The 26,332-nt window shown below is 36.8% G+C and overlaps 3 protein-coding genes across 3 annotated transcripts; 1 reads left to right on the top strand and 2 right to left on the bottom strand.

The window, feature by feature from the left end:
* The first annotated feature begins 719 nt into the window (after positions 1–719).
* LOC128059949 (olfactory receptor 4P4-like) lies at positions 720–1,658 on the top strand. Its single transcript, XM_052652191.1, has one exon. The coding sequence runs from the start codon at positions 720–722 to the stop codon at positions 1,656–1,658; it is 939 nt and encodes a 312-aa protein (XP_052508151.1).
* Positions 1,659–8,364: 6,706 nt separating this feature from the next.
* On the bottom strand, positions 8,365–9,303 carry LOC128060806 (olfactory receptor 4P4-like). Its single transcript, XM_052653178.1, has one exon. It carries the CDS (start codon positions 9,301–9,303, stop codon positions 8,365–8,367), a length of 939 nt encoding a protein of 312 aa, XP_052509138.1.
* Positions 9,304–17,609: 8,306 nt separating this feature from the next.
* LOC128060807 (olfactory receptor 4P4-like) lies at positions 17,610–18,227 on the bottom strand. The gene has a single exon (XM_052653179.1). It carries the CDS (start codon positions 18,225–18,227, stop codon positions 17,610–17,612), a length of 618 nt encoding a protein of 205 aa, XP_052509139.1.
* Positions 18,228–26,332: the final 8,105 nt, after the last annotated feature.

Genomic DNA, 26,332 nt, shown 5'->3' on the forward strand with positions numbered 1-26,332 from the left:
AGGAGTCTGCTCCAACATCACAGTTTGAAAGCCTCTGTTCTTTGGCACTCAGCCTTCTCTATGCTCCAACTCTCACATCTGTACATAACTACTGGAAAAACCCAAGCTTTGACTATATGGACCTATATTGGCAAAGTGATATCTCTTATGCTGTCTAGGTTTGCTATAGCTTTTCTTCAGTGAGGCAAATGAGTCACTTGCCCTGTGTGCAAGCAACTCACTGATAAAGAGAATAATTTAGTGCAATATTAAGAAAAATCATATTCCACAAAAAAATTACAAACATTTTAAATAAAGACAGGGTTCTGTCCTGCAATTGCACAACTTACCTTACTCCCTTCACTTTAAGTCTGGTTGTTTGAATCTCCTAAGCAAACAAGCTGCTTCAGGAAAAGAAATTATCTTTCCTAAGCTCACTTTTCATCCCATACATAAGATGACTGCACATGTTTGTTTATATTTGAGCAAGTGTACTTATTAATACTATTCTCTTTCACTCTAGAAAGTAAACAGATCTGGCATATTATATGGCAAGCTAATCATATGGGGCTTAGAATTAACTATTTAAAAGTATAGTGTAGGAAGCTGATTTACTAAATGAATGTATTTCTCCAATACTCACTCTGATTGACACCATGCTTAGTCAATATTTCTCATGCTAACCTGTCTTTTTTTTTTTTTTTTAAGGCAAACTCACTGAGTCTTCACTGCATTAGACCATGAAATATACCAATAACATCACTGAATTCATTCTCTTGGGACTTTCCCAGAGCATGAAAATCAAACACGTGTGCTTCCTACTATTCTTATTTTGTTACATAGCTATTTGGATGGGAAACTTGCTCGTCATGATCTCTATCACATGCAGTCAGCTAAAGGATCAACCCATGTATTTCTTCCTTAATTACCTTGCTCTATCAGATCTGTGTTCCACTTCAACAGTGACACCCAAGTTAGTCACTGACTTGCTGGCAGAAAGTAGCACAATTTCATACACTGACTGCATGGCACAGCTCTTTACTATGCACTTCTTTGGGGGCATTGAAATCTGTATCCTCGCTGTGATGGCCTATGACCGCTATGTGGCCGTCTGCAGGCCCCTGTACTACACCATCATCATGAGCAGGCACAGACGCTATGCCATGATCAGCGCTTGCTGTGCTGGGGCATTTCTGCACTCCTTTGTTCAGGGTCTCCTCACAATTAACCTACCATTCTGTGGCCCCAATGAAATAGATCACTATTTCTGTGACGTGTATCCTTTGCTGAAACTGGCCTGCACAGACACCTACGTAGTTGGGATCCTAGTGGTGGCCAACGCAGGCATGATGGGGTTGGTGATCTTTGTGGTTGTGATGCTGTCCTACATTTTGATATTATACACCATCAAGGCTTACCCTGCAGAAACCCGGTACAAAGCTCTTTCCACTTGTAGTTCCCACATCACAGTTGTGGTTCTGTTCTTTGTGCCTATTCTCTTCACTTACATTAGGCCAGCCACAACGTTTCCAGAAGACAAGGTGTTTGCTCTCTTTTACACCATCATTGCCCCCATGTTCAACCCTCTGATTTACACTCTCAGAAATGCAGAGATGAAGAGTGCCTTGAGGAAGGTGTGGTGCCAGAAGCTATTTTTGATTGCAAGGCAAATCATCTGAAATCATTTTGCTTCCTCATTACACATCTTATTCAAGTGATATTTGCTTACTTTAGTTTAATAAACAATGGACTTTGCTCCAGAAAAACTAAGCATAAACACTAGCATCAGTTGAAATCCTTTCTTCTAACAATCCATGTTTCTTATTAACATCTTCCCCTAGTAACAGGAGTCATCATTTCCTTATTGAAGTTACGTTTTGCTTTGATTTTTTTCTCTTTCCATAAGTTGCTAAATGAAGGATACCATTCTAATCTCCCCATAATTTAGTTCCATGAAACGAATCTCCAAATGTACATAAGCTACAGTCATGTTGATCATCCAAGACAGAAAGGCCATAGAACCTTGCTATACTCCCTGCATACTCATAAAAAAGGAGTAGAAGAAATATAAAGTCTTATTTTCTACTCAACTGATGACTTCCAATATTCATTGCAACTATTTGAAAAGCAAAAATTAGTTATGTAGGAGCTGAACAACGAAAATATGATTTATGTGAGAATCACTATATAAAAATTGGAAGATGTATCTAAAGTGATTTTAATGAAATCATCTTAAAAATGACAAAAATTAATAATTATATAACCTTTTACCATAACAATATTTTCAAATATACTGAAAAATTGGTTTGGACATAGAAAGGATAGCTATATGATTTATTGCTCAAATTGAGATTATTTGAGTGTAAAAAGAGGAGTTCTGCTAATAATCATGCTGAAATAATGGACACAGAATGGGATTGTATCAAGCAAGTAGGATGTCTGCCCACTTCTCAAGTCTGAGATGTATGGATACTCTCCTAGTGAAAAGGTTAGTGGCAGGAACATTGCAGAATCTGCATGTTATCTTAGTTGAAGTCAATGGGGTTGTAAAAACAGAAGTAAATGCTGGTACTGAAACTATTCGATCTAGTGTATACTTTTGGTTTTCCATTACCGTCGCGTTGCTGTGCCCTCCTCCAGGGGATCTTCCCCACCCAGGGATTCACCCAGGCCTCCTGCATCTCCTACGCTGCAGGCACATTCTTTGCTAGTGCCATCTGGGAGGCTCGAAACAAAGGGTACATGTTTTCAATTTCCATAGAATTTCTATACACTTTGAGATCCCTAGGTATATATACAGAATTAAGAAGTATCTGTTTTCAAATAATTGAATTTTATTTTCTTTTTTTAATTCTTTAACAAAATAAGATTCATTGGACATCATGAAAATAACTCGAGTGGGAGGAATAATGTATTATATTGCACACGTATAGCGGCTTCCTAGGTGGAGCTAGTGGTAAAGAACCCACCTGCGAATGCAGGAAAGGGAATGTGGGCTCAGCCGGGTGGGGAGGATCCAGAGGAGGGCATGACATCCCCCTCCAGTATTCCTGCCTAGGGAATCCTGTGGATGGAGGAGCCTGGCGGGATATGGTTCATAGGGTCGCAAAGAGTTGGACAGGACTGAAGCAACTTAGCAGCAGCAGCAGCAGGTGTGACGGGAAAAAAGTTACAGATAGACTGAATATGTAAATGAATCCATATAGAGGAAGACAAAATAATGTCATAGCACAGTGGATGATGAAAAATTTCAGAGTTCAAGTGGGGAAGTAAGGGGAATGTTCATATAGGTAATAAAAAATTTAAAAAATTTATTATTAAAGCAATTGATAACCTAGCGAATTCTATGAGTTATTATGAGGCCTACATCATGATGCATGCTAGTTTGCATTAGTTCATTAAAGAGATCTTGAAGCAATGAGGAAATTATTAACAAGTGTTTCATTTTTTAATACATTACCTTAGGTTAAAAGACTTTGTTTTCCAATAAAATTATTATTATAGAATGTTGAGTTACTCTAAAATTGTACTAATAGTAAACATGGCAATTATGATTCAAGTGATTTATTAAAATATGAATTTAGTAACAAATGAACAGGAAGCATACAGATAAATCATATCTTACTAAGTGAGGGGCCCTGAAAAGACCTTGTTCTCTTTTTTCTTTTCCTCTGTAGTTTAGTCAAGTGGGCCTTAGGAAGCACCACTATGAACAAAGCTAGAGGAGGTTATGGAATTCCAGCTGAGCTCTTTCAAATTCTGAAAGATGACCCTGTGAAAGTGCTGCACTCAATATGCCAGCAAATTTGGAAAACAGCAGTGGCCACAGGACTGGAAAAGGTCAGTTTTCATACCAATTCCAAAGAAAGGCAATGCCAAAGAATGCTCAAACTACTGCACAATTGCACTCATCTCACACGCTAGTAAAGTAATGCTTAAAATGCTCCAAGCTAGGCTTCAGCAATACGTGAACCGTGAACTTCCTGATGTTCAAGCTGGTTTAGAAAAGGCAGAGGAACCAGAGATCAAATTGCCAACATCCACTGGATCATTGAAAAGGAAGAGAGTTCCAGAAAAACATCTATTTCTGCTTTATTGACTATGCCAAAGCCTGTGACTGTGTGGATCACAATAAACTGTGGAAAGTTCTGAAAGAGATACGAATATCAGACACCCTGATCTGCCTCTTGAGAAAGCTGTATGCAGGTCAGGAAGCAACAGTTAGAACTGGACATGGAACAATAGACTGGTTCCAAATAGAAAAAGGAGTATGTCAAGGCTGTATATTGTCACCCTGCTTATTTGACTTATATGCAGAGTACATCGTGAGAAACGCTGGGCTGATGAAGCACAAGCTGCAATCAAGATTGCCAGGAGAAATATCAATAACCTCAGATATGTACCCTTATGGCAGAAAGTGAAGAAAGCTAAAGAGCTTCTTGATGAAAGTGAAAGAGGAGAGTGAAAAAGTTGGCTTAAAGCTCAACATTCAGAAAATGAAGATTATGGCATCCAGTCCCATAACTTCATAGCAAATAGATGGGGAATAGATGGGAATACAGTGGAAACAGTGGCTGACTTTATTTTGGGGGGCTCCAAAATCACTGCAGATGGTGATTGCAGCCATGAAATTAAAAGATGCTTACTCCTTGGAAGGAAAATTATGACCAACCTAGACAACATATTAAAAAGCAGAGAAATTACTTTGCCAACGAAGGTCCGTCTAGTCAAGGCTATGGTTTTTCCAGTGGTCATGTATGGATGTGAGAGTTGGACTATAAAGAAAGCTGAGTGCCGAAGATGTGATGCTTTTGAACTGTGGTGTTGGAGAAGACTGTTGAGAGTCCCGTGGACTACAAGGAGATCCAACCAGTCCATCCTAAAGGAGATCAGCCCTGGGTGTTCATTGGAAGGACTGATGTTGAAGCTGAAACTTCAATATTTTGGCCACCTGATGTGAAGTTGACTCACTTGAAAAGACCCTGATGCTGGGAAGATTGAATGCAGGAAGAGAAGGGGATGACAGAGGATGAGATGGCTGGAGGGCATCACCAACTCGATGGACATGGGTTTGGGTGAACTCCGGGAGTTGGTGATGGACAGGGAGGCCTGGCATGCTGCGGTTCATAGGTTCACAAAGAGTTGGATATGACTGAGTGACTGAACTGAACTGAACTGTTGTTTAGAGATATTAGTAACTAGCTTATAAGCTAATTGTGATGCTTAAAGGAAATGTATAATATTATTCTTAGAATGGAAACTGCTCAAAATTGTTTCACTATTGTTCTTATATCTAATATTACATTAGAATACAGTTCAAATAATTTCTATAAGTTAATTTCTGTGAAATAAGAATTTTATAATAAATATTTTATTTTTACTTTTTTCATTATATTAGAAACAAGCAGAAAATTTCTGTGGCCTATGTTCATTCATGTTTAAGTAGCATTATAATACAATATGATTTCAATCTTCACAAGATATATGTGATAATTTTTTCTTATAAAGCCCTATAAACTCTAGTTCTGAAATATTGATCTAATTATCTATGTTACGTTACAGAGGTGTAAATTGAAACTCAGCAGATTGCCGGGAGCCAGCGTGAGGGACTCCGCCCATGGCAAAGGTCATGAGGAAGGAGGCTTGGCATACGCAAAGGCGTGATCAAGCCTCAGGAAACCCCCTGTTCCCAAGCATCTACCCCAAAACCAGAGTCTGTTTTATGCTCTCACCTACACCTCTGACTTTACGGGGGGCTCTCCCCCATAACTGTTTCGGAGAAGGAGTAAACGTGCAGCTCCAAGGCAATGAAAATTCCTGGGCGTGACAAGAGTGTTTCAGCTTACGGACTCCTCTGAAGGTTATCTAGCCTGCCTGTATAGGTTCGTCCGGCCACATGTGATTGTTTACAGCCTCCCAATCTGAGAGGCACGAGATGTTTTAGACTTACTAAAGGCAAATTCTTTTGGGGAGTTAGAAACTATTAGTATAATGGGTTGGTTAGGAATTATATTGGTGAAGGGTTTTTCATTTGTTGTGTCAATAATTGCTGCTAATTCCCTGCTCTGGGTGGGACAAGGATGTCTCAGGTCAAACCTCTCTGCTGACAGACTAGCTTGTGTGACAGGATTATCCATACTCCTGCCACTAGGCACATGATTGTTTACTACCTCTTAACCATAAACAGCACAGAGAGTTTTGGAATATTTTGAGAGTCTTAATTAGCATAGGGCTTTTTCTTCTTCTTGAGTCAATGATTGCTGCCAGGCCTCCATATCCTTAAGCACCTGGGAATATATTAATCAGTGTATTTGGAATATAGAAAAGGAAATATGGTAGTTTTTGATGTTAGCAATACTAGACTTTTTGAGTTAATGGATTTTCTCTTTTATAATAGATCACTGTGCTTTGTTATAAATCACTGTGTCCTTGTTATGCAAAAACGTAACTTTATCACTATCTTAAGACCAAATAGATCTTAAGGGGAACATTGGTGAAAGGATTTTCATTTGTTGGGCTGATGTTTGCTGCTAAATCTCCATGTTCCCTACTCTTATAATGAATATAACTAACATATAGGAGAAATAAGTATTAACCTTTAAGACTAATCATGTTAACCTTGGGTTAAATAAATTCCTTTCTTGATTGTAACTCACTACACCCTCACCCTATAGGAATGTAACTTTATTTGGAGGGTGGTGCCTGGTTTAAGAAAAAACACCCTTGGAAGAAATAAGTTTTTTGGTTATCAGAAAGAAAGGATTATAAAATGTCAGCAGGTCTCACTTATGGCCAGAAGATGATGTACCTTTTTTTATACATTTATGTGAAGCACCTGATTTTGATAAAGGTCAGGACTGCTGACTCCCACGTGACTCTGTATTCATCCCTATGTGTAACAAAAGGTATATAAGCAAACCCCAAAATAAAGAAATCGGATCAGTTTCTGGAAAGACTGATTCCCCCATGTCGCTTCTTTCTTGCTCCCGTTTTTCTGGCTGAATTCCCATCTGGAGCATGGATGCTATTCCATGTAATCCAAGTTATTCAGCCTCTTTTTCTCCACTAATGTTCCTACTACACTATCCATTTCTAATCTCTGTATATCTGTGATTAAATATGTATTTTTCCAAAGACGCCAACTCCATCCCTACCTTCGAATCACCCTGGATCCACCGGGGCTGGACCCTGGCAGCAGATAAAATTCTTTTAAGCATCAAATGGCAAAGTATAGATTAGACACTAATGTAGTCAGGTTTGTGTGTGTGTGTGCGCTAAGTTGCTTCAGTAGTATCTTTTTGTGACCTTATGAACTATAGCCCGCCAGGCTCCTCTGTCCACGAGGTTATCCAGGTAAGAATAGTGGAGGGGGTTGCTCTAACCTCCTCCAGAGTATCTCCCAGACTCAGGGATTGAACTCATGCCTCTTATGTCTCCTGCATTGGCAGGTGGGTTCTTTACCACTAGCACCACCTGGGAAGCTCCCTAAATAGTCAGGTAAGGGAAACCAAAAACCATAAAATTGATGGCAACACTCAAAGTTTTATTTAAAGCTTTTCAGCAAGGAGGAAGTCATCATAAACGTGGAGAGCAAAGATTTCAATAATCTTTTAATAATGACATGTATAGCAGATCACTTCAGTTCAGTTGCTCAGTCGTGTCCGACTCTTTGTGACCCCATGGTCTGCAGCATGCATTTATAGTAGAAAAAGCAGAAAATAGAGTGGAATGGGATTATCAGACTAGATAAAACTGAGGAACCCCTGGCTTAGTTTTTCAGCAAACTAGATATTGGGTAAATGAATCTTACTTTTTCAAAGATAGTTTTAACTCCATTAAATTCCGTCAGATAATTGCTCAAAAATTCCATTTTTCTCTCTCTACCCTTTAATGGTTCAGACTTCCCTGGTAGTTCAGCTGGTAAAGAAGCCACCTGCAATGCAAGCCATTTCCTTCTCCAGGGGATCTTCCTGTCCCAAGGATGGAACCTGTGTCTCCTACATTAGCAGGCGGATTCTTTAACTGTCTTTTACCTTTTAACATATTATTACCATTTATACTTTGAGGCCAAATATTTTAAGAGCTAATTCTCCCTCAGGTTTAGCCTTCAATACAGGCAGGATCATTCTCCCTCCTGGTTTTTCAGTGTGTTTTTACTCTGTGAAAAGTTTTCTTTTTCTTTTTTTTTTTTTTTAACAAAGGGGATTATTAGTGAAAAGTGAAATCGAGGAAAACGCATTGAGAGGAAAATAAAGAAAGAACCACTGAAGGCAAGCTGTTGTTGAAGGCTTGGCTTTTACACATTCTGACTGATTTTCCCATTAGCAGGAGAGAATCGGCAACAGAGGGAGTGATGAGAAGACTGACATCAAAGATGAATGACCTTCAAGTGATTAACCTCCCTTCCCAGAACCTTTTATTGCACCAAACTCTTCTTATGGAATTTTTCATCTCCATGTTTCTAAGTGTGTAGATAAGCGGGTTGAGCATGGGGACAATAATTGTGTAGAAGAGGGTAAACACTTTATCTTCTGGTAATGTTGTGGCAGGTCGAATGTAAACAAAGATGACAGGTGCGAAAAAGAGGATCACGACTGTGATGTGGGAACTGCAGGTGGAAAGTGCTTTATGGCGGCTTTCTGCAGAATATGTGCGCACGTTATACAAAATCAAAATGTAGGAGGCCATCAAAACCACAAAGATCACCAGTCCCATCAAGCCAGAATTGGCAATGACAAAAAAGCCAATTTTGTGTGTATCAGTGCAGGCTAGTTTCAACAAAGGATATACATCACAGAAATAGTGATCTATTTCATTGGGGCCACAGAAAGGTAAAACAATTGCAAGAAGAAAGAGACCAAGAGAATGAAAAAGTCCCCCTGCAGCTGATGCTATGAGAATTGAGTGACGTCTTTGCCTGTTCATGATGATGGCGTAGTGGAGAGGTTTGCAGACAGCCACATAGCGGTCATAGGCCATGCCTGTGAGGATGAAGACCTCAATCCCCCCAAAGAAGTGTGTCGTGAAAAGCTGTGTCATGCAGTTTTTGTAGGAAATGACCTTTTTCTCCATCAGTAAGTCAGTCATGAGTTTGGGTGTCACAGTGGAGGTGTAGAAGAGATCTGAGAGTGCCAGGCAGTTAAGGAAGAAGTACATGGGCTGGGTGATTAGCTGACTGCAAGTAATAGAAATCATGATGATCAAATTCCCCAACCAAATAGCCAGGTAACAGAATAAGAAAAATAAAAAGCAGAGGATCTGGACTTTCTTGTCTGTAGCAAGCCCCAAGAGAATAAATTCAGTAACATTATTTCTATCTTCCATGATCTGATGTTCAAGAAAGTTATCTGAAATGAAAAGCAATGAAACTAATCATTGATGAGAAAATGAAAACCTAATATCTACTTAAAATGGCACCAATGCCTTTTAAAGACAAGTTATTTTGAGATCCACTGAAATCATTTTCATTTAATACATACAACTCTTTTTGAATATCTAGTACTAATATTCTTCTAAGAGCTAAGAATACAGTGATAAATTAGACAAAGTCCCAGTTGTTATATAATTTAAGTTATTTTGTGAGGAAGCAATGAATTATATTTGTCAAAAATAAAAAAAGAGTTAATTGTAATAGTGTTAAGTAGGGTGACATATAAGGTGCTAATTTAGGATGCAAAATAGAGGTAACTACATAATTTGCTTGATTAAGTGGTTTCTAATGAAATCACAAAATTGGTGCAGGGTGTGTGGGTAGCTTTTACAGTGCTTGGTGCAGAGTCAATGTTCAATAAATATCAATTAAATAAAAAAAACTGGAAAGTGAACAGTGTGCTATAATTTTGCAGGAATAATACAAGAAATCATCAATCATCCTTTAGTCAGGTAATTCATGATAAAACTGAAGAACAAATCATTTTCATGAGTGGACTCATAATCCTTTTTGACTTTTAAGAGGAGATAATTCCTTCATGTGAAATACTACATGAAACTTTCATACTTCTTAAACTTTATTTGTAACATCTCTAGGTTAATATATCTACAACTCTGCTTTTTCTATTTGTCTACATTTCTTTTGCAAGATTATCTCCCCTTTCAAAATAAATTAACGTTCAGAAGTTATTTGAGTTACGTCTTATCAGACTGTAATTACAGTTGCCTAGTTTGGAAATAATACACTGAGAAGCGGGCTCCTCTAATTCCAAAATAGTTCCCCAAACACAATACACTAAACAAGAGTAGCCCTTTTCCCCTTAATTTCTTAGAGAATTCACCCGCACAACCTGCATGACTACATAAACGAGTCTCTTCAGTTCTCTGAAATGGAAGCAGTTATACCTGTATTCAGGGAATCATCAAGTAAATACACTATATAAGCAGGCAAAATACCTAGGTTTTCCTCCCATTCTGTTGCTTAATTGTTCATTCCCTAGGATCCCAAGCTCCCATTCATAAAATTAAAGCAATTAGATAATCTCTGAAGATCTCCCCAGATTGCAATGATGTGTGACTTCTGATTCTCCATTAATTTGGAGAAGACATCTGTTTACCTCTCGCCTGCCGTCCCTTCTCTGCTTGATACATTGAGACTATAGAAAGGAACAAATGCAGCGGCAGTTTCATCACAGTTCCTCAGTTTGCTGTGCCTCAGTTTCCTTCTCTGAAAATGTAGGTAAAGATAATATCTCTTTATTTGGTGATATTTTGAATAATCAGTTTCTAAATATGAAATTTCTTAAAGCAATATCTGGAAAGTACTATCTATTGAATAACTATTGGCCAACCTCAGCAATTACTAACGGCTTCCCTGATAGCTCCAGTGGTAAGAATCTGCTTGCTATGAAGGAGACCAGGGTTCAGTCCCTGGGTTGGGAAGATCTCCTGGAGAAGGGAATGGCTACACACTTTGATAAATATTTTTGCCTGGCAAATTCCATGGACAGAGGAGCCTGGTAGGCTACAGTCCATGGGGTCACAAAGAGTCAGATACAACTGAGCAAATAACACACACATGATTACTAACTATAATATCAAGGCCCCAGAGAAAATGTAAGTACACCATCTCAGGAATTGTATCTTGTACTATCCTTCCCTGAACAAGATAGGAAATATTATTAATATTAACATCAGAAACTTCAGAGATAGAGTCTTATTCAGCACACAGCTCTGATACTCAAACGCAAGAGTCTTCACCTCCTTAAATACTTTTTCCTTCTTCCTTAAAATAAGCATGTGGTGCCTAATTTACAGGATTACTGTGGAATGTAAATAAGCTTACATATACAGAACTTGATGCTTGAAAACATGTTAATTTCCCCTCCTTCCTCTTGGAACCCCCATAGTGATATAAATTTAGGAGGTCCTCACACTATTCGAGTGGTAGGTGATTCTAGTAATTAAGGTTATGAGTTCTGGACCTACATAGAATGAGATACTGGCTCCAAAATTCACTTGGAGCATAATCACAGATAAAATATATAACCTCAGCTTCTTCATCTATAAAATGAATAATACTGTAATTAACTCTAAGATCTGCTGTAAAGATGTGATGAGTTCACTTATATAACAGCTTAGGACAGAAACTGGTATATATTAAGATAAAACATTTAGTAAATATTCATTGTCATTGACATTATATTTGTCATGTCAATGGGTATATTGTATTATTCTTACTATACATTTTGAGTAGCTTATTTAAAATATGTAATATTGTAACATGGGATAAAATATGGATAAGACATAGCAGAGTTTCCCACTGTAAACAATCTGCTCTTTCTTACCTGAAGGCTGGGGTTGCTCACTTTGGGGAAACATCCTATCATTAAGCCAAATCTTTCTCTTTGGTCTGGGTTGAGCTGACTTCCCCACATTTCTGAAGATAAATGTACTGCTTATTTCAGCCAGTATTTTTGGTCTTCTTTCTTTTGAATTAATTAACCTTATCCAAATTAGACAGATGTTTATGTTCTCCTTTGATAATTTTTCTTCATCTCAACTAAACTTAGGAAAAAGAAATCTACCACTTAAATACTATCCATTCAAATAGCTTGTTTGAAAATTTCATCACACATTTTTGCTTCTGCATAATCTTAGAAGCATACTGGTATTTTGATTTTATTTTTTTCTAAATATATCTTCAGTTCCTTCACTGCAATGCTGTCCACTTATCTGCTGGGCCAGTACATTCTTCTTCATATTAAACTTTTTTCCATAATGGGATCCAAAGGACTAATAATATGATTAAGTTTATGAAATATGAAAAGACAAGTAAGTCTAGTAATATTCTGATAGCTGCTGAAAGACATGGCACTGATTACTTTAAGAGCTCATGTGCAAATCACAAGTCATGATAGTTGAAGCCAGGTTTTCCCAAATAGTAAAAATAGCATTTCAAAGTTTCTGGAATTTTTCAAAGGTTAGTTAGAAGACTTAGATCATAAATACAATCAGAATGATTCAAATATTTATTTTAAGGAAAGTCACTATTATAATTAGGAACTGGATTTAACTTACCAGCTGCTTAACTCATCAGACAGATTTCTTATAAGATGAGGCTTCACACCTAACATAAAGTTAGAATTTTAAAAATTATCATTTCCATGCAGTAATCCATCTCTAATTGCATAAAATCTTACAAGAGAACTCATGAGTTCCACTGTTACAGATATGTTTGGTAAATGGAACTAATTTTGAGATTTTTTTAGCATGCAGTTTTTCCATTTCTAAAAAAATAAATGTGTCTCTGATATTTTACCTTTATCTCTATAAAAAAGTTACATATATTCATATATATGTGTACATATATACATGACATATTCTGCTTGATGTTAAATTGGCATTTAAAGAGAATTCTGACAAAATGTGTCATATAGAAAAGGTCTCAATCTCTGAAGATATAGAAATTTCCCATCAGTATACTTTGCCAAAGATGTAAATCATAGCTTCAATTTCTCAATTTCTACCTAATAAATAAGTATTAGGTAAGCCAAAGCTCTTAATTGCATTTCCCTATTGCATCAACATCCAAAGCACTGAGATCAGACATGGGACACGGAGACTATGAGGAAATGGAGCATATAATGACTATGGACATGGAGAATATAATGCTCATTTGTCAGGACAGGGCAGAATCAGTTAGCTGAAGGAGACTGCAGTGAGCTGCCAAGGGAAATATTGAGAACCTTATGGCTAGAATTAAAAGTTCAGAGGGTAGACCCAGGATTTAAGACTTAATTTTTCCTGGGGAGAAAAAAAAATGAAGCTTGTTAGGGCACTATAATTTCTGGCTGATGCCTGGAAAAGACTCCTATGCTTTACCCCTATGCTTTTTTTTTGGGGGGGGGGCGGGGGGGGGAAGCTCACATGCCCCCATGGGCTCTCTTGCAGATGCACAGACAATTTCCCAATTTATCTTTGTAAGGCAAACTCCTTTCTAAAAAGATAGACTTTTTCTGATTGAATTTTCCATATGTGTATTGCAGAAAATATATTTTAAAAAGAACTGTAACAAAAATAAAATGGTCTCATACATTTATTCGTATAAAAATATTTGCTATCTCTTAATTCTTAAAGGTCTGAGTTGGACAAAGCTTACTATGGAGAAAGCATTTATTGTTGTTTAGTCGCTAAGTTATGTCCCACTGTTTTGCAGACCCACAGAATGTAGCCTGCCAGACTCCTCTGTCCATGGAATTTTCCAGCAAGAATATTGGAGTGGGCTTCCGTTTCCTTCTCCACGGGAACTTCTTGACCCCGGGATCAAACTCACGTCTCCTGCACTGGCAGGCGGGTTCTTTACCACAGAGCCGCCAGGGAAGCCCTAGAGAACGTATTCAGTGGGGAACAAAACAGCCTCTGTCCTCAGCGAGGCCGGAGGCCAAGGAAAGAGACAGACAATGAAACAAACAAGAAAGCAAGCAAATGTATGATCACAATAGTATATTTTAAGTAAACAAATAGAAGTTGTGGGTCATTTCTTTTTAATCTATAGACATTTTAATCTATAGAAGTTTTAGGCAAGTGGAAATCTTGGACATTTTTATGTTATACAGATATTTATTCCTTATTCATTTCATTTCCTTCAGTCGCTCAGTCGTGTCCGACTCTTTGTGACCCCATGAACTACAGCACGCCAGGCCTCCCTGTCCATCACCAACTCCTGGAGTTCACTCAGACTCATGTCCATCGAGTCAGTGATGCCATCCAACCATCTCATCCTTGTCGTCCCCTTCTCCTCCTGCCCCTAATCCCTCCCAGCATCAGAGTCTTTTCCAGTGAGTCAACTCTTCGAATGAGTTGCCTCTTAAATTTTACTTTATGTAATTTCATAAGACAATTGTATTTTCTCATTCATTTTTTACCTGAAAATATAGTATTTATATTTGTTGAAAAGTTGAAATCATATGACTGAATTCATCTTTTAAAAAATTTACTTCATCTTTATTGTTTATCTGAAAGCTTCTAAGATCTTTTCATATACCATTGAATTTTTTTAAACAGTCAGTGGGTATCTGTGAATGGATCTATTTCTATAGTTTCTTTAAAGTTTACCATTTGTCAAAGGATACATTTTAAAAGAAAATATATTTGAATTTTTATGCAAATGAATGGACACGTCAAAGATTCTATTGAATTTATTATTAATATTTAATGTAGAAACGAGTAAGATGTTACCATCAGTTCAGGCAATAGTTCACCACACATTTATCATCAGTAAGGGGTGCTAAAATGAATTTATAAGTTGATACAAAACTAGTCAAAAATCCAAAGGGCTATCCTTAATTGCATTTCACCTGACACAATTTGAATTGCTATGGCCAGACATTGTTGACATTGATATTATTTTGTGTGAGTCAGCTTCTCTATTTTGAGTTGTAAAATGTCTTAGCCAAAAATAATGAAAGATAGATAATAACCTGAATGCAAGAACTAGTAAGGTCACTCACTAAATTACAAAGAATCTCACTGTGCTTTCTTGATATTATATGTGCTATTAATGATCCAACTGAAGAGAGAAATATGGCTGATGCTCCTGAGAAGCTGAGAAGGGAGGAGATCACAGTGCAAAAGTGGAGGTGTTAAATCATAATTCCCTGACTGATATTGACAATGAAGTGTTTGCTTGCTTATCTTATTAAACTGTAGTTTATTTACAATGTTGTCTTGGTTTCGGGTGTATAGTCATGTGATTCAGTTCATATATATGTGTGTTCATATGTATGTATGTTTTCCATTGCAGATTACTTTTCATTGTAGGTTATTACAAGATATTGAGTATAGTTTCCTGTGCTGTACAATAGATCATTGTTGCTTATCTATTTTATATTTGGTAGCCTGTATCTGTTAATCCCAAACTTCCAATTTATCCCTCCCTTCCCCTTTTCCTTTTGGTAACCATAAGTTTGTTTTCTGTGTCTGTGAGTCTTTTTCTGTTTTGTAAATAAGTCTATCTGCGTATTTTTTTTTTCTCTTAGAATCCACATAAAGTGATTGCATTTATTTGTTTTTCTCTGTCTGACTTACTTTAGTTAGTAAGATAATTTTTTGGTCCACCCATGTTGCTGCAGACTCCAAGTATTTTAATAATCTACATTCACAACTTTTGTTCCAAGAATGAAAATAAAACAAGAACATTTGTGTTAATTTTTGAAGTTTTATTTATGTTTGGAGGATAGGGCTTCTGAAGCAGAGGGAAACTTTGAGGGCTGGCTGGTCTCCTTATTAAAGACCCTGCTTATTTCACACCAGAAAGTGATCTTTCACTTTCCTGCTCTGTAATGTTCTCTGACCTGTATACTGTGCATGCCCTATCCAGGAGTTTTCAGAAAGCTGTCAAGAGCTAGGTTTAAAACAACAACAAGCAAATATGTTAGGATCTTCCTATAAGAATTTCTAGCACATCATATTTTTAGGTTTATTTGTTGGGCATTTTAAACTTAGTCATAGAACAATGCTATTTTTCTTTTTTATATTATGAATCCATTTTAAGAATTCTCAACATTGACAACTCATTTTTACCTAACCTGGCTCTCTCTACAACTTGAAAACAAATTCCCATGCAAGTACATCATTGACAAAATTTTTAAAAGACTTTTGAGATTCTACCCATTCCTAATCAGTTATCTAGTGGCCTGATCTTGCTCCTAGTCATTTCTGACATTGGGCAAAGGTGCTCCAGGATGACTTTCAATTTACGGGACCAACTGCCATTAGCTTGAACAGTGCCAAAGATGTGACCATTGACTGTAAGTGATGTTCTCCACCTGCCCACTCTAAGAAAAAAGGAACTTCACCAGTAACAGGTGCCCATTGCACACCGTGCTGTGCTTAGTCACTCTGTCATGTCCTACTCTTTGTGACCCCCTGGACTGCAGCCTGCCGGGTACCTCTCTCCATGGGGATTCTCCAGGCAAGAATACTGGAACAGATTGTCATGCGCTCCTCCAAGGGATCTTCCCAACCCAGGGATTGAACCCAGACCCCCCACATTGCAGGTGGATTCTTTACTGTCTGAGCCACCAGGGAAGCCTAGTAATAGGAGTGTGACATTAATATGGGCCCCATTCTCACACTCTCACTGCTCCAAAGGGAAGTTATTATCAGAATGGTTACATTTCTGATGCATAACGGGAGACTTGGCAATAAAATAGCTCATATGTATTGAGCACTTACTGTGTGACTAAGCAGTGTTTCAGTCCTGCCCATATCCTCACTAGACTGTGTGCTGGGCAATTATTATCACTTGATGGATGGTTTATTGAGCATATGTCCCAGTCCTTATAGTCAGTAAGCAATTCTGGGTCTAGAACACATGCCCATAACAAATATACACGATCAGGTACTAGAATTAGCCAGAGTTGCAGTTCACATTTACACTGACAGAGCTGGGAGAGACAGTTCCTTTGAACAAAAGAAAAGAGACTGATGTAGGGCTTAGATAAGAGTACTGGTGTTGGACAAATGAGAAGCTCCAGACCGCCACTGGGTACGAAATTATCAGAGTAGAAAGCGACATTTTTAAGAAATATATTTGCAGGTCCAAAATTTGGTCTTTTAGAATATTCTTTAAATGATGCAAGTAAAATGTTGGAATTATCTTCTAAATCATTCCTACCCGGAATTGGCTTTATTGAATAAAGTCACATACAAGAATGGACTCTATCGTTCTCAGTGTTGATTTGTATTACATGGTGCCTTTGATAGTCTACTGCTAAATATCTAAATTGGTTATACAGCCAAAAGATTAGACGGGAAGAGGAGATATAAATAAGAAAACAAGAAAACTAGAAAAGAGCACAGCAGAGAGTCTGGATAAATCCAGGCAGTTGTAAGCTTTTGCTCATACTTAAATCTATATATTGCTAAAATAAAATGAAACAGAAAAGCATATAAGGCAAGCGTTGTACATTTTAAAGTCTTCAGAGTAGAAAATTCATATATTCAACAAGTTCAGCAGTGAAAATCAGAGGTATCTTTTAGTTCATTTCCTTTCCTACTGCAATATGGCACAAGAGTTTCTTTATGGCATTCTTCATCTCCAGGTTTCTCAGTGTGTAGATTAGAAGATTGAGCATGGGAGCAATGATAGTATAAAAAAGAGCAAACACTTTGTCTTCTGGTAAAGTAGTTGCTGGTCAAATGTAAATGAAGAATAAAGGAGCGAAAAAGAGAACCACTGCAGTGATGTGGGAACTGCAGGTGGAGAGAGCTCTGCGGCGATTCTCCACAGAGTAGGACCTGACAGAGTACAAGATCACAGCGCAGGATATCAACAAGACCACAAACGTCACCTGGCCCATGAGGCCCGAATTGGCGATGACAAGGAGACCGATTCTGGCGGCGTCAGTGCAGGCCAGTTTCAGCAACGGATACACATCGCAGAAGTAATGGTCTATTTCGTTGGGGCCACAGTAGGGTACAAAGATGGCCAGGAGAAACTGACCAAAGGAATGCAGGAACCCCCCAGTGCAGGAAGCAGCGATCATGGCCACGCACTTCTGTCTGGTCATGATCAGAGTGTACTGCAGAGGCTTGCAGATGGCCACATAGCGGTCATAGGCCATCCCCGTGAGGATGAAGACCTTGATCCCCCCAAAGAAATGCATGGTGAAGAGCTGTGTCATGCAGCCGTTGTAGGATATGGTCTTCTTTGCTGCCAGCAAGTCTGTGATCAACTTGGGGGTCACAGTGGAGGTGTAACAAAGATCTGCAAGGGAGAGGTAACTCAGAAAGAAATACATGGGCCGCTTCATAAGTTGACTGGAGGCGATAGAAATCATGACAAGTAGGTTTCCAATCAGAATTGCAATGTAACAAAGTAAGAACAGTGAAAAACAGAGAATTTCAATTTCCTTTTTCTGAGAAAGTCCTAGGAGAATAAATTCTGTGATGTTATTCCTGTTTTCCATGACTCAGAGCAGTTTGTAGCCACCTGAAATTAGTTATCAATCTTTATAAGTATGTGAATATGATGATGTATATTATTCCTTGTCATGGGCATTTTAAAATGGAAAGTATTCAAAACTTGAAGAAAAAGATTTGATTTTTATTTTGAAATGCTTTCCTTGCATTGTTTTTGTCCTTCTGGAAAATGTTAATTCTTGATAAACAACTTTGATACCTGATTTAAATATGCTGTAGAATGCGTGTTTATGTAACCATTCTATTAGCATGTATTATCAAACATAACTGGACATTATGCCCTGGTAGAATTCAAGAAATGGTACTGTAGAAAAAAATCAGTCATCCCTTTCCTATTCTCACTATTTGTTATTGAGAAAATAGACACGAAAATGAAACTTTGAAAGAAAATAAAAAAGCACTTATATGTGGATAATGTTATATGTGAGAAATTTCCTTCCATCTATCCTAGGTGGAAATGTGATAAATAGAAGAAAATCAACCAATCTGGACTCATGAGGTATATATATATGGCCAAAATCAGCTATATATCTGTTGTACCTAATTTACCAATATGATTAATTTACAAGTGTGCTTAATTTACAGATAGAATAGTATATTTTATAGTCAAACAAAAGGATAACAAGCAAAGTATAATTACCTCTATTTTTTCAAAAAGTATCATCTCAAACTTTAAAAATATTTGTTTTTTACATTCAGTAAGGCATTTGAGGTTAATAGTAGGTTTCTATCCATCTGTGTCTCTTTTGCTGTCTCGCATACAGGGTTATCATTACCATATTGCTAAATTCCATATATATGCGGGGATGGTATGGGAAGGGAGGTGGGAGGGGGATTCAGGATTGGGAACACATGTACACCCGTGGCGGATTCATGTTGATTATGGCAAAACCAATACAGTATTGTAAAGTAATTAGCCTCCAATTAAAATAAATAAATTTAAATTTAAAAAATAGTAGGTTTCACTTGAATTTTAGTCTCACACAGTGTCTTACTCACTTGCATAAACTGGCTTCTTTCTAATCAATGTACTCAAGCTGTTCAACTCTCCGTAGTGATCAGTCATCCTAAAAATGTTTGCTTCTTTCTGTTCCTACATCACGTGTCTTAGTATCTCAGGCTGGATTTTGTCTCTTCCATTCCTGTTATTTTTACCTCCTCTTCCTAGTCACTGCTGTAAAGCAGTGTAAGACCAGCTCTAATAATATGCTTATAAATATTACACCTTTGAACAAACAAATACCTTTCTATTGGCAGAAGTTCAAGAAGGATAGACTAGGGACAACTACTGAGAATTAATCATTTCACTAAATCAGAACAAAATTCTCTACATCAGCTGTATAAAACACAAGACCTTAGTATTTAAAATATTTTATTTCATTTACTCCAAACTTCAGAACCAATATATTCACAATTTATTTTCAAATCTGTAACGCTCCTCTCCTTATTCTTCATTTTCAGCGAAATTGCCATTCGAATCTGTGTACATAAAGTAGGGTTTGGAAGAGAAAAACTGCAAATCTATCTAGTGTATGAGAGTCATCATCAATGGCCACAAGATGACATTTAAATATGTAACAACTGAATAGTGAAGAGAGGATATTTGTAGTGGTCAAATAAGCCATCTCATTCAACTAACAGTTGCATTTTAGGCTTTTAAAATAATTCCCAATAATTTAAAAGAATGCAGGGCTCTATTCTAACTTCTCCCCTAAATTATATTCTTCTGATTTGGCGGGAAACACTATAAGTTATATATTCAATCACAGATTATTCTTTATTTAATATTTGACTTACTGCATGAATTGATGAATTAACTTATATCTTCTCAGTGTTTTTTCCCTTACGATTTGTCTAAAATCCTACCTCTGAGATTCTTTATCAGTTAGCAGGTCAAATCATGTTTGAAAAATACAATGTAAATGCCATTTTGGTAAGTGTGTTTGCAGACTAAAAGTGGAAAATCAGTGAAATGATTATGAATTACCAAGAAAATAAACAAAAGCTTTTAAAATGCAGATTCTTTTGTCTTATCAATACTTGCATATTTCAGACAAATTCAAAATTATTTTAAAAAATTTAATCTTGAAAATGCACTCAGTCTAGGCCATTAGAAAGAGAGGCAGTATGTGAAAAATACCTATAAATTAATTTGCATTTTAAAATATAAAAGCTGTATAATGCATGACTCAAAACTATAATCTATATTCCTGAACAACCTGAAAGCATTTTCCCTATTTTCAGTTATTTCTATGGAAAATAAGAGAGCATGATTCATATGTCTACAAGTGTCATATTCATATTTTTTAAAAATTAATAATTATATCAACAGAAGATATTCTTTAAAATACTGGACTATTAGGAAAATGAAGCAAAATATTGTCTCCTTCATCTCATTGTACTGTTTTCTAACTTGTTGGCATGAGTATGCCACATCCCTTTTTTGTATTTCAGTTTAAGCATTAATAAGCAATGGGAGTTAAACTATATATTTAAGGATCTCTGCTAGACCCTAACTCCTTGTCCATGGTTCCGATGTAAATTTTGAGGAGTCAATGGCTGGATGTTGCTGACTATTATTTTCCAAACAAATGAGAATAAACTTACAAATCCCCTCCAGGTTATTGTCTCTCATTTCCTTTAAGATTAACTGATCCAGTCTCAGAAAGAAACACAACTCCTCCAGCTCTCCTTTTCCTTAATCCTTTATAGCCTGATACTTTAAATTCCCTTTATCCAGTCCAGGTATATAGAAGGCTCCCTCACCTATAGTTCAAACTTAAGTATCCTTCTCTGGAATCCCTAATGATTCCTTGAAGTAGTGAACCTGAACTAGCAGTTTCAAACCAGTTTTTGCTCAGTACTATCACAGTGTATTAAACTCTTACTACTTCCAGGTAGATTTCACTAACTACAGCCCACCATGCTATAGTTACTCACATATTCTAAATCTTGTGGTTCTTAGAACTATCTACCTTGCAAGTGAAGTCGCTCAGTCGTGCCCGACTCTTTATGACCCCTTGGACCACCAGGCTCCTCCGTCCATGGGATTTTCCAGGCAAGGATACTGGAGTGGGTTGCCATTTCCTTCTCCGGGAGATCTTCCCGACCCAGGGATTGAACCCGGGTCTCCCGCATTGTAGGCAGACGCTTTACCGTCTGAGCCACCAGAGAAGTCTCGTATATCTACCTTGCTTCATATTTTTTTTTTTTCCTAATTATTACCAGATACTATTAAGTGCTTTAGCTTATCTCTCTAAAACAATCTTATCTTGGTGAGAGTTAGGGCCAGTGCCTCATTTTCTCCCCAACCTGGACATAATGAAAAACAAAACCAAACAAAATTTATACCATTCAGATCTATGTTGAATAGTGAATGCTTGACTTTGGAACAGATTATACAAACTTTCTGAGCCATCTTACTTGTTTAATCTCTAAAGAAATGTAAATAAAACTCATCTCTTTTGGATGTGGGACAAGTTATTAACCAGTTATCAATTACTATGTGTCAGGAATTATGGTGGAAAAAAGACTAAAATCATGTAGGAGGCTTTATTGAAATTCCCATTTAGTAAGTTAGTTACCTAGTTCTCCCATAATAAGATTGTGACTGGATAATGATGAATTATGAAGGATTTAGATTGAATCCTTGAGGATGAATTAGATTATACAATACATTCCTCACTTAATCAATTATATGGCACTGTGTCTCATCAAGAATTAAATTATTAATTCTGTTAGTTTTCCCATTATATCCTCACTCTATATTTTGATTAAGTATTCATTATGTATTTGCAAATAAATTTTATTTCAATATTTGACAGAATGAAATGAAAATTCATTTTAATTCCATGTCATTATCATTATAGTTATTTTGTCATGTATTTAAGAGACATAAAAACACAGAATGCTTATAATAAAATTTACTTCAGAATGATAGAGACTCAGAAAAATCACCTTAGAATTGCTCTCTAATTTTTGCTAGTATTCTATTAAAAAAAAATCATTTGAAGGTCACATAAATCCATCCCTGTAACCTTCCCCCACTTCTCACTCCCTTGGCTTAACTGTGGAGACTAGACCCTTAAGAGTAGTCTTATATATTAAAACTTAGTCACTTGCCCTAAAACCCTGGTTGTCTCCTACCTGGGTGGTCTCCAAAAGGTACAGAACTAAATCTGACCATGCTCTATTAGGCACTTTTTATTTATTCTGAATATTTATTCAGATCATCTTCATTAACCTCCTATTTTAATAGATAGCCCTGTCTTGGCCAAACTGTAATAGAGTAAGTGGTGTTTTTAAATACAGGAATGAGAAACTCAAGCTACAAATATGGCACACTCAGGCAATTAATAGAAAGTAAGAGCAGAGTGATTTAACACACTCTGTACTTCTTGAGTTTTTCCTTAACAGATTTTCTGTATCCTTTACTAAAATATAAGTCACCGACTTTCTGCTTTACTTGGTTCCCTTTAACATTCCCCAAGTTATGAAAAAATGTTTATCACTGTCATTTTTATTACTTTATGCAATTGACATAGGAAGGGTAAGTTATCACACATGAGTTGTACAAAAAGTATATAGCCATGAAAGAAATACTCTGTATTACCAGGTAGATAGAGCAGTAGTTTCAAATGTTGACTGTATGAAAATGTGGTTAAAGTTTTCTAACAAACATTAGCCAAGGGGATAATCATTATATTTAAACAATGAATTCTAAAAACATATTGATCTAGCAACAGTGATGACTTGTGGGTTGATTAAAGAAAGGTTAACTCATGTCCAACTCACCAGATACTTGGCTTAAATCTCACATACATGTAATATTTCACAGTACCGTAATGTAAATTAACCAGTAAATTCTATGACTATGTAGTAATATGTTTCTTTATACAAATAATTTTGTAGAAATCTGAAAATAGAACTTACCTGCTCTCTAAGGTAAGGTGTCCAGCTTTTTTCTTAAGTAAATTCAAAAGGCTTTCCCCAGTTTTATTTTAATATTTAAGAGAATAAAATGGTGCCATCATTTATGTTGGCAACTATTCTTTACTTCTCTTTAAATAACACTTTTATTATATTCTATGGTAAACATTAAAATAAAAACAATACAAGGTTGCTATCTGATTTCTAAGCAACTTTAACTGGGAGATATTTAACCTGCAGACATTTATTGTAGTATCTCTGTGAGTCTGGAAATTCCCTTTGGGATAATGTGACGAAAGTGAAGCTGAACTTTTCTGAACATTATTCAAAGACCTAAAAATAAGTATATTGACCAAGTCATATTTTCCCTCTGTGTATGTGGAAACTAAGTACAAATCAGCTTCTATTTTATTATGGGGACAATTGTGAGAAAACTCTAATGACCTGGAAAGAAAGCTCATAATACCCACACCTAAGAAAGAAGAGGCAAAGAAAGAGAAGGAAACTCAGAGTTGCAAGTAAAAGGAAAACATTGATGCTGCCTCAATCAGTTTGTGGAGGGTGCTGGCTATTTCAGCATGCATCTCCTATAGTCTGTTAATAATAAAACCACTTTGAAAAGTTACCACAATCTGTTGTCCATTCTTCCTCAGTGTCTTTCACTGCTGATTTTTCTGTCCACAGTTCACCCAAATAGCTCTCTTATATACCTCATCCCTGTAATGGAAGATAATACCAAGTCTTTTTGTGGTTACTTGCATTTTTCTTATTTCTCAGTAACATTTTGAGACAGTATTTTCTCTTCTCTGACAGCGTTTTATTCAAGCTCCAGAGACCATATTCCTCAAATGTTTACATTTTAAAAAAATGGCACTTTAACAACTTTAAGTGCACAACTCAGTGGCATTGCTTATATTTACAATATTGTGTAATCACTATATATATTTCCAACACATTTTCATCACTCCAAACAGAAACTTCGCACCCATTAAGTAATAACTCCTCATCCTCCTTTCCCTCTGCCACTGATACCCTTTAATATACTCTGCCTCTGTGAATCTTCTTCTTATAGTTCATGTAAGTGAAATCATGCAATGTTTGTTTCTGCTATCCTTATTATTATTACTTTTTTAATTACTTGGTTACTTTAGCTGTATTGGGTCTCAGCTGTGGCACAGGGATCTCTCAGTGTGCTGCCTGGGTTCTTCCCTGCAGTGGGGGTGTCAGCTGCTCCTCCACAGGTGGGATCTTAGTTCCGAATGACGGATTGAACCCGTGTTCCCTGTTGCATGGTGGATTCTTAACCACTGAACCACCAAGGAAGCCCCCTATCTTTTTTTCTACGTTACAATTTAATCTTGATTTCTCACAAAATTCTTCTTTTTTTTTTTTACAATCTCTTTCTTGAGTCCAACCAACTCTTTTTTGGCATAATCTCTTTTTTCTATTCATGTTTTATTTTATATTTATGACATATTTTCAATATTTCCAAATCATTATTTAAGGAGATTTAGTTCAATTCAGAGTGTTAACTGTTCTCTCTGAGTGTGTCTTTGTGCACATGTGATGTTATTACAGGGACCTAGCCATTGTTTGGAATGTTTTGACACATTTTATGCTTCCCCCCCACTCCCTTTATAGTAGCATTGTATGGATACAGATTTTTTCTTTTCTTTTTTTGATAATTTAGTGGAGTAAGTTTGGGGTTTTCTGTGGCTCACAAGAATTCTAGTTTAGTGCTGTTTTCTTCTGTAGTGTAGTGAAATGAAGTATATGTGAATACACACACACACACACATATACTCACACATATACACAGATATGTATGAATGTATCTATTTTGTTGTTGCTCAGTTGCTAAGTCGTGTCTGACTCTTAGAGACCCCGTGGACTGCAGCATGCCAGGCTTCCCTGTTCTTCACTATCCCTCAGAATTGGCTCAGATTCATGTCCGGTGAGTCAGTGATGCCATCTCATCCTCAGCCACTCTCTTCTTTGGCCTTCAATCTTTCCCAGCATCAGGTTCTTTTCCAACGCATTGACTCTTCACACCACGTGGCCAGAGTACTTAGAGTTTCAGCTTCATCATCAGCATATACCTAAATCTATACATAAATCCCTCTCTACGTAAAATGCACGGTTGTTGAGAGATTTGATTATCAGTTTTTTTGTGTGTATGTTTCTTTTATCTTGTTTCTGGAAGATCCTTAACACAATTTACTCATCTTGCTTCTCTTAACATTTATAACGCTATTGTCATCGTTTTCCTTTCCTCCTTTGTCTTAGAAAGAAATTTCCCTGAAGTTTGCACCTCAAATCCTATACAATCGCTAGCTTTTTTCTTGCAGCCAGGGCTGCTTCCTATCAGACTTTTGACCTGCTTTCAATTGCTGGTTATGTGAGTAGAACTTTATTAATTATTTTACCTGTTTTGTCCCTTTTGTACTAATAAGATCTCCACTTTCCTTTTCTCTTTTCTAAACTGTGTCTTCAGATTTCTTCTTTCTACACACTTAGCATGATGGTAATTTGAGACCCAGAGGTCTTTGTACTTCTCATGAGTATTTATTTACTTACAGGTAAATTTCACTTCATCCAGTTATCTTTCTCACAGTGATACAAAAAGTATGGTTTATTCATTTGATTCCCCTGGTCTGAAAAGTTTTTGGGAGGATGGGTGGGAAGATTAAATTTTAAGTCTTAACAGTATCTTAAGGCCTTTTAATAGCTCTTGCCAGAAGAATGCTTTATCTATTTTAATTTTGTTGGTATCAGTATGCTATATCATGTAATTTATTTTGATTATCACCTACATTATATCTCATACAGTAATTTTTGCTATGGTAGTCTATATTATTCCTTTGTAACTTTTAAAGGCGTGATTTTACGGTTTTAAATGGACTGCTTCATTTACTCTTGTATTTGCTGCTGCTGCTGTTGCTGCTAAGTTGCGTCCCGTCAGTCGTGTCCGACTCTGTGCGACCCCATAGACGGCAGCCCAACAGGC

This window comes from Budorcas taxicolor, chromosome 15, assembly GCF_023091745.1.
Source record: "Budorcas taxicolor isolate Tak-1 chromosome 15, Takin1.1, whole genome shotgun sequence".
NCBI classification, from domain to species: domain Eukaryota; kingdom Metazoa; phylum Chordata; class Mammalia; order Artiodactyla; family Bovidae; genus Budorcas; species Budorcas taxicolor.

Excerpts from the sequence above, each read along its gene's own strand:
- LOC128059949 (XM_052652191.1), top strand. The coding sequence starts at position 720 with ATGAAATATACCAATAACATCACTGAATTCATTCTCTTGGGACTTTCC.
- LOC128060806 (XM_052653178.1), bottom strand. The coding sequence starts at position 9,303 with ATGGAAGATAGAAATAATGTTACTGAATTTATTCTCTTGGGGCTTGCT.
- LOC128060807 (XM_052653179.1), bottom strand. The coding sequence starts at position 18,227 with ATGAAGCGGCCCATGTATTTCTTTCTGAGTTACCTCTCCCTTGCAGAT.